The sequence below is a fragment of the Phascolarctos cinereus genome, unplaced genomic scaffold (genome assembly GCF_003287225.1).
Source record: "Phascolarctos cinereus isolate Bilbo 61053 unplaced genomic scaffold, phaCin_HiC Scaffold_726;HRSCAF=1367, whole genome shotgun sequence".
In the NCBI taxonomy this organism is placed as follows: Eukaryota; Metazoa; Chordata; class Mammalia; order Diprotodontia; family Phascolarctidae; genus Phascolarctos; species Phascolarctos cinereus.
The window spans coordinates 352,818,852-352,828,169 of NW_027556098.1; the positions used below are offsets into that span (position 1 = coordinate 352,818,852).

General features: G+C 40.9%; 1 protein-coding gene across 1 annotated transcript; it reads left to right on the plus strand.

Moving 5' to 3' along the window:
* The first annotated feature begins 1,177 nt into the window (after positions 1 to 1,177).
* Positions 1,178 to 2,130, plus strand: LOC110200567 (olfactory receptor 52N5-like). The gene is given in 2 exon segments (XM_020975929.1): positions 1,178 to 1,787; positions 1,790 to 2,130. Coding segments are annotated over 2 exon segments (951 nt in total).
* The last annotated feature ends 7,188 nt before the right edge of the window (positions 2,131 to 9,318 follow it).

Sequence of the window (9,318 nt, forward strand, 5' to 3'; positions counted from 1 at the left end):
TTTTCCTCAGTTTTCTCATATGCAAAAAGGGGATAATAATAGCACCTACCTCCCCAGGGTGGTGTGAAGATCAAATCGGATGATAATTGTAAAGCACTTAGCATGATAACTTGGCACATGGTAATTGCTATATAAATGTTAGCTATTATTTTTATGAGAAGATTTTAATAATTTGGAAAAAAGAAAAACAATGCCTTCCCCTAACTTCCAGGGAGGCCTAGGTAAGCCAGGGAATGACTTCAATATGAAATTGCCATTGCTTCTTCAAAAGCAGGTGTGATATTACTAGGGTTAAAAGATTGAAGAGAAGGACAGGTACAGGCAGACTGACTTGCAGATGGCTGGGAAGTGCCAAAAGGAACAAGAAAAACGGGATTCATTTTGATTCAAAAAGCAAAGGCTCAGTGTAAATAAGGCAGCAGTCTTCACAGCTTTGATTTTGTACAGATCTGTTATGTGGCTGATCTTACCAGCTGCAAGCTAATAAGTAGGGCAGCTAGGTGGTTCAATGGATAAAGCACTGGGCCTGGAGTCAGGAAGATGAGTTCAAATCCAGCCTCAGAAACTTACTAGCTGTGTGACCCTGAGCAAGTCACTTAACAGCTAGTTGCCTTAGTTTCCTCATCTGTAAAGTGGGATAATGATAGGACCTACCTCCCCAGGGTTATAAGGATTAAACGAGATAATAATTGTAAAGCACTTAGCGTATAATAGGCAACATATAAATATTAGTTATTATTTTTATTCTTTTCAAAGATAACAAAATTAAGTGACTTGCTCAGGGTCACACAGATAGTATGGATCTGAGGCCAGCTTTGAACTCAGGTCTTCCTGACTCCAGGCCCAGTGCTCTATCCACTGAACTACCTAGCTGCTGCTTAATAACAATAACATATATAAATGTTATCTATTTGTTATAAACATAATGTTAGCTATATCAATACTAGCTCTTATTATTAATTTTTGTGTCAAAGAACAGAATTTTATCTAGTAGAATTCATCTTCTGTCAGCTTGTCTGCCTAATGCTTAGGAATGTGTTTATTCCCTATTAGAGTTGGGAAGAACATACCTGGATTCTTTAGGAAATTTTGAATCACATGTTTTTCCTAATTTCCTCTCCTTCCCCGCCTCACCAGGAAAATGAATCTGTTGTGACAGGGTCCTCTGAAGACAAACATGTCAACTTCCAACAATTCCTATGTGGCCCCAGACTCTTTCATCTTGAATGGCATTCCGGGCCTAGAAGCTGCCCACATATGGATCTCTTTCCCTCTCTGTGCTATGTACGCCATATCTGTTGTGGGTAACCTTGGCCTTGTGTATCTCATCCAGTATGAAGAGTCGCTTCACCGGCCAATGTACTTCTTTCTGGCAATGCTGTCACTCACCGACCTTCTCACCTGTACCACTACCCTCCCCAATGCACTGTGCATATTCTGGTTTAATTTAAAAGAGATCAAGTTCGATGCCTGCCTAGTCCAAATGTTCTTTGTCCATGGGTTCACAGGAGTGGAGTCTGGGGTACTGATGCTCATGGCACTGGATCGCTATGTGGCTATCTGCTACCCCCTGCGCTATGCCATGATCCTCACCAATCCCATTATCGCCAAAGCTGGGCTTGCTACCTTCCTACGGGGTGTGATACTTATGATACCTTTCCCCTTCTTGGTCAAACGTCTACCCTTTTGCCAAAGCAATATTATTTCCCACACCTACTGTGATCATATGTCTGTGGTGAAGTTATCTTGTTCCAGCATTAAGGTGAATGTTATCTATGGTCTAATGGTTGCCTCTTAATTGGTGTGTTTGACATATGTTGCATCTCTGTGTCCTATACCATGATCCTCCGGGCTGTGGTAAGCCTGGCATCTACAAATGCAAGACAGAAGGCCTTCAGTACATGCACAGCCCACATTTGTGCCATCATCATTACATATGTTCCAGCCTTGTTTACCTTATTCACCCACCGCTTTGGGGGGCACACCATTCCTCCATCTCTCCACATAATCGTGGCTAATCTCTATCTGCTCTTACCCCCAACCCTGAACCCCATTGTCTATGGAGTGAAGACCAAGCAGATCCGAGAGAGTGTCATCAGGTTCTTCCATTGTGACAAGGATGGGAGGTGAACTGAAACATTTTGAAAGCTACAGAAAATGAATTTACCATAGGATGAGAAAATAGTTTGCTCAAACTTCTCGCCACTAGTTTTCCAAAATGGACCTACCATTTGAGATTCCCACCCATGCTTCTAACAGCCATGTATACCTATGTCCTGCTATGTTGCTCATATATATCACCTGTGGTCCTCTGCACCCAGTCTTTCAGACAGAAAGCAAAAGAAAAACAAAACAAAACAACAACCACAACATGTAGTCACTCATCATCCTTAGGCTATTGACAAAGAAGAGAGAATGTCTGTTTTCTCCATCCCTCCCTTAAGTCAAAATAAAATATATTCTTAAGTATAAGAAAGAGATACCCTTATTTGTCTGGAATGGGTAAGTGAGGTCCTGTCTGGAAGTGTTTGTGTGTGTGTGTGTGTGTGTGTGTGTGTGTGTGTGTGAGAGAGAGAGAGAGAGAGAGGGAGAGAGAGGGAGAGAGAGAGAGAGAGAGAGAGAGAGAGAGAGAGAGAGAGAGAGAGATATGACCAGTCAGAGTTTCCTTTCAGCAAGAGAAATGATTGATTCTATAATTTTGTTGTTAAATAAAATTAAAGAGATTTCTGAGTGTCAACTTCAGAGTCTAGAACTCAGTAAGACTTAAATCAAGTGCTCCCAAGAGACTGTAATGAAACAATCAAAAAAAAATCTTTTTAAATGGGAGAAATGAGAGGCATAACTTACTGAGAATAAGGGCATCAAGAGGAGCTCTCTAGAAGTCTATTAAATCTATCTACCCATTAGATGATCTAGGTAACTCTTTTTGTGATATGCATTTAAGATAACTTGTGCCTGTTGTGCAGGGTTTTGGAAACAGTAGATGATGGAGAGAAATGAAGATATAGCACTGTTTTTCTTATTAAGCAAAAAACAAATTTAGAATTTGTTTTTGCTTTTTATCCGTAAGGAATATAATGCCCTGGTTAAATCAAGTGTTAAAAATAATCCTTTACCTTTATATGACACATTATGTACATTTCCTGCTTTGATCTTTACAAACCACTTTATGAAGTTTCTAGTGCATTTAATATAAAGAGGAGCTGGAAAGGAGTAGGGAGTATATTCATGGTACCATGGATTGGAAATAGTGACAACATGGAGATCTGGCTCTGAGTAGTAAGGTGAAAATTAACTTTCTCAGCTCAGAGTAGTTCAGGGACAGAATCCAAATTATCAGTATGGAAGAATTGAGGATGATGGAACGAACACAGATGGCCTGGCATGAAAATGGTGGCTAGAAAGTAGATTAATAAAGAATAAATACAATAGACTTTCATCCACTTAGTTGTTTTCTCTCCACTGTGAATCAGCTAGAAAGTTGATGTAAACAAATTTATAGACAGAAAACCTACAGAATTCGATATAATAATAATAATTACAATTATTATAATACCTATGAAGCATATCTTGAAGTATGAGAGTTTCTTCACAAAGAAACCTATGTACCAAAGCCCCATTTCCAGAAGATTTGCAGAAAATTACTTTAAGTATAGAGGAATGGAGATGGTGCCAGTACATAAGAAATGTTTAAAGGTAGTTAGGTAGTATAGTGCTTAGATAGATGGGACTAGAAGCAGGAAGATGTGCTTCAAATCTGTTCTCAGAAACTTACTAGGTGTATGATTGAGCAAGTCATTTATCCTCTGTCTGCTTTGGTTCTACTACCTGTAAAATAGGGACAATAATAGCACCTACTTCCTAGGATTATTGTGAAGATCAAATGAGATAATATTTGTAAAGCCCTTAGCACAGTGCCTAGCACATAGTAGGTGCTAAATAAATACTTGTTTCATTTCTTTCCTGTTTCCCATGTGAGCTTGAAAATTCAGTTTGTTTATTTGTTCAGTTTATTTAAAAATTTGGCTCCTGAATACTTATTCTTTACAATTACCATTTACACTCACTCTGAGCCAAGAAACCCAAACAATAACTAACTGAGGTTTGGTTTGGGTCCTATTACTGGCCAATCAGTGAGACCCTCCAGATTAATTTTTTTGGGGGGTAGGGAAAAGAGGGCGGTTTTTTTTACCTCATTTCTTACCTATCCTTAATCACTGAATAGTTTTGCCTCAGGCAAAATGAGACCTGGGAAAGACCTTAGCTTTAGAAGGTTTTGAACACCAGAGTATTTTGTATTTGATCACAGAAGTAATAGGGAGCACTAGGAAAATCACTTTGGTGGTAGAATAGAGGATTTTTTTGTTTGTTTGGGTTTTTTTGGCTAGGCAATGGAGTTACATGACTTGCCCAGGATCGCACAGCTAGTAAGTGTTATGTGTCTGAGGCTGGATTTGAACTCAGGTCCTCCTGAATCCAGGACCAGTGCTCTATCCATTTCACCACCCAGCTGCACCTTAGAATGGAGGATGGATTGGGGTAGGGAGAGACTTAGGCAGGTAGACCAGGAGGTGTGAGGTCCAGGTATGAAATGATGAGGGCTCACACTAAAGTAGTAGTGGTATCAGAGGAGAGGAGAGGGAATATTTGAGAGATTTTGCAAAGGTGAAATCAACACATTTTCACAACAGATCGGAAATTGTGTGTGGGGGGGTGAGATTTAGTGAGGAATCCAGGATGACTTCTAGGTTGCAAGTCTAAGGGACTGGGAGGATGCTGTTGCCCTCTATAGTAATGGGAAGGTAGGAGGTAAGGAAATAGTTTAAGGGAAATGACAATAAGTTCAGTTTTGGACATGTTGACTTTAAGATGTCCACTGGATGTCCAGTTTGAGGCATCTGAGAGAAAGGTAGACATATGAGATTGGAGGTCAGCAAAGAGATTGGGGCATTATAGGAAGATTTGATAATCATTAGCATTGATGGTAATTAAATTCTTGGGAGCTGGTGAGATAACCAAGTGAAGTAATATAAAGGGAGAAGAGAAGAGGGACACTTATGGTTAGAAGACAGGACCTGGATGAAGATCCAGCAAACAAGAGCGCGAAGGAACAATCAGATAGAGGAGAATCAGGAAAGAATAGTATCTGGAAAACCTAGAGAGAAGAGACTATCAAAGAAGAGAGTAATCAATAGTGTCAAAGGCTGCAGGAAGCTCCAGAAGAAGAATAGAGAAAAGGCAATTGGATTTGGCATCTAAGAGATCATTGGTATCTTTTGGAGACAGTTTCATTGCAACTGCAAGGTTTAAAGCCATATTGTAAGAGATTGAGAAGAAAGTGAGAGGAGAAAAAGTGGAGGCATCTATCATAGGCCTTTTGTTTGTTTGTTTAGCTACAAAGGGCAGAAGTGACATAGGAAAATAGCAGGGATGAAAGGACCAAATGAGAGATTTTTCAGGATGGGAGAGACATGAACACATTTGTAGTCAGTAGGAAATGAGAGAGTAAACAGGGAGAAATTGAAAATAAGTAATAGAGTGAGGATGACAGAAGGGATAAGATGGAGCTGGAGAAGATGGGATGGAATGGGATCACTTGAGCAAATAGAGGGGTTTGCCTTGGTAAGGAGGAAGGTCATCAGTAAAGGAGACAGGACATCAGAGGGATAGATGAGGAAGAGGAAAGAAGAAGGAGATCATGGTGAATGGCTTCAGTTATTTTCTATAAAATATGAGGCATGGGGCACCAAGGTGGCACAGTGAATAGAGCACCGGCCCTGGATTCAGGAGGACCTGAGTTCAAATCCGGCCTCAGACATGTAACACTTACTAGCTGTGTGACCCTGGGCAAGTCACTTAACCCCACTGCTTAGTCAAAAACAAAAAACAAAACAAAAATAAATGAGGCAACATTCTTAGCTGAAGGATGGGGGAGGAGGGGGAGCCAAGAGAGGTTTGAGGTATGAAAAGGTCTGAAAAAGCCACTGGGGATAGTGGGATAGTGAGTTGAAGAAATGGTTATACAAGGATTGCCTAATAGCAGTGAGGGCTCAATTGAGGTTGTGTAATGTAAATTGTAGTGTACCTAGTTGCAAGATTTTCTCCACCACTGTTCAAGAACATGTGTGTAGGAGCAAAGGCAGTGAATGGTGGGAGTGATTCAAGGCTGAGACTTGGCATGGTGGAATTGATGTGTTTTAGGGGTTCAGGGGTGCTGGGACCCCAATATCACAGGCAGGTCCTGCCTGAAAGAATTCAACCCAAGCCTTTTTCCAGCCAAAGACAAGGTTTATTAGAACATGCATCATATTGGGCAGACTCTTAAGGAGTCTGAACGTTAATAAGCTATTGGCTAGATTTTAAGAATCTGAGTAGTGGCTAGATTTTAAGAATCTGAGGCAGTAGCTAGATTTTAGGAATCCCAGCATCTTAATGGAGAGAAGGTGGACCTATACACAGAAAGACTGTGGGAGGGACCAAGAGTGGCCAGTAAACTGGGGTAGACAGAACTCCTGGGACTTGGACCTCAGATGGCCAAGGGAGAAAGGAGCCCAGATAGGATTAAGGGTGGGAAATAGGGGAGGGATACATAAAGAAGTAAGACAATGGAGTGGAGATTGGGTGTAGCCACAATGAAAGGCCAGTTGATGGTATTATGGTCTGAGGCGAATGCCAGAGATTTGGTCATGTGGGAAAGTCCAGGGTTTTTCCTTTTTGGGGCCCCGAATTGGTGGAATTATAAGGGAGTTCGGGATTAAAGAGAAGGATAATTTAGAGTTGAATTAATTCACCAAGTTGTCAAGATGGGGTGGGGAGAAGACTGTGGCTAGTGTAGGGGAGATAGCTTAGAAAAGAATTGAGGGGTCAAAAGAATTTAGGTCACAGTGTGGATGAAGAATTGGGTTAGTTAGGGAAGGCAGAGGGAGAGGTGAAGAGCCAATAGATTTTGGTCACATAAGGGGATTTTAGAATTCTTGAATGTGAAGGTGGTACGTTTATGTGTGATGGCAAGAGTAAGTTTGTGACTATCTTTGTGTATAGCTGAGGTAGGGTGGAGAAGTGAGCAAGTCAAGAAAACTGAGTAGTTAGGGTATTTGTTGTTGTTGAAGTCATTTTCAATAATATCTGACTCTTTGTGACCCTGTGTGGGGTCTTCTTGGCAAAGATACTAGAGTGGTTTGCCATTTGCTCTTCAAGCTCATTTTACAGATAAAGAAACTGAGGCAAAAAAGTGTTAAGTGACTTGCCCAGGGTCTCACAATGAATAAGCATCTGAGGCCAGTGTTTGAAAGAGAGTCAATATGTATGATAAACCCCCTTATATGAAGACTGGAGTTAGGGAGGAAAAAAAATTGAGACAGATATTGAATTCATTAAGAAAGAAGATTGACGTGTAGGTCTGTAAACAACAGCTACCAGGTTTTGATTTCATGGTAGATTTAAGTAGTATGAACCTCATAGGAGAAGAGATTAATAAATGATGATGGTAGGGGGAGAAGTTGGAAGTGGCAGTGGGGAGCGAGGAGTATTCTATCTCCTCCTCCTTGACCAGGAGAATAAACAAAGGTGGAGCAAGTACTGGAAAGCATATTCGGAGACCCTGTGTCATTTGAGTGGAGCCAGTAATGAGTAGTAGATGAAGGGAGTGGAAGAGAAAGGTTTAGGATAGAGAAGAGAACCCACTGAAAACACTGAAAGCCAATACATTCCATCTGTCAGTCATCAAGTAGTTATTCACCTACATTTTCTGTGTGTAGCCAAAGAGAATTTTCAGATTTCTTACCAGATCAGATGATTTAAAGGCAAAGTAGATACTGGGACATGTCTAAAGGCTGTGCTCATTATCTCCTACTCCTAACAGATGACAAAATAAAAGGATAGATTTGATTTGTCAATTATTGGTGATGGGACCTTCCACTTCGAGTTGACGCATCTGTAGGGCATGAAGACAGAAGAGGCTTCTGAACCCTTCCCTAAGGGGAAAATTTACTACATAAGCTATTTCCCAAATCTGAAACAAACAGTTAACAGCAATGCAATAAACTCATGATCGAACTCAGTGAGTCACTAGACCCTTCTCTCAGTTCACCTTTGTCCTTGAGGGAAGTGGTTAGTGTTCTTCCCCTCAGGACTCTCCTGGAGCTTTCTGAGTAGGAGATGGATTACAAGAATAAAGAACAGGGTAAGGTGTGGAGAGAGGAAGAAAGGAGGGAGGGAAAGAAGGGAGGGAGAGAGAGAGAGAGAGGAGAGAGAGGAGAGAGAGAGAGAGAGAGAGAAGAGAAGAGAGAGAGAGAGAGACAGAGAGACAGAGAGAGAGAGAGAGAGAGAGACAGAGAGAGAGAGAGAGACAGAGAGAGAGAGACAGACAGAGAGAGAGAGACAGAGAGAGAGAGAGACAGAGAGAGAGAGAGAGACAGAGAGAGAGAGAGAGAGAGAGAGAGAGAGAGAGAGAGAGGGAGAGAGAGAAGAGAGAGAGAGAGAGGAAGGAGAGAGAGGGAGAGAGAGAGAGAGAGAGAGAGAGAGAGAGAGACAGAGAGAGAGAGGGAGAGAGAGAGAGAGAGAGAGAGAGAGAGAGAGAGGGAGAGAGAGAGAGAGAGAGAGGGAGAGAGAGAGAGAGACAGAGAGAGAGAGAGAGAGAGAGAGAGGGAGAGACAGAGAGAGAGAGAGAGAGAGACTGGTCTAGGTTTCTAGCCATCTCTGGGGAGGGAGATTGTATTTACTTTCATTTTATTTTGATGCTTAGTTTATTAAAACTGTTGGTTATTTACCTGAATTTATTGTATTTGGGGGCAGAGGAAGAAATGAGAGAAAGAATTATTCCAAGGGGTAAGAGGTGAAATAAAATAATTGAAGTGGTAGCTATTTTAGTATTTTGTTCATTTTTTAGATTGTGGGTTTTTAAAACCAGTTTGGAAAATTGAAAGGAAAGCTTTAGGGTAAGTCACCTTGGAGGGAAAGAGTTCAGTTTTATATTCCCTCTAGTGGACAGAAGATATATTGCAGCTTATTCAAAGTCCGCTTGCAGAGAGGGACTAGATTTAACTATTTATAACTCTACCTCTTTATGTTAAGAGAAGTAACGCCAAGCCAAAAATTGTCATAAATGAATGACCACCGACTCCTGCCTGACGTGTTATAAAAATGCTCCCAATGTTTAGGATCTCTGGGCCCAAGATAATTAAAATACACGTGTTTTTATTGAATATCCCAACCAATAAACAGTTTTAATTAACCAAGTAGTGAATATGGACTTCTTCCTTGGCACAAATCTGAATTTGAATCCAAACTCCTATGGTATTTTCCTGCTTAAGCTCAAAT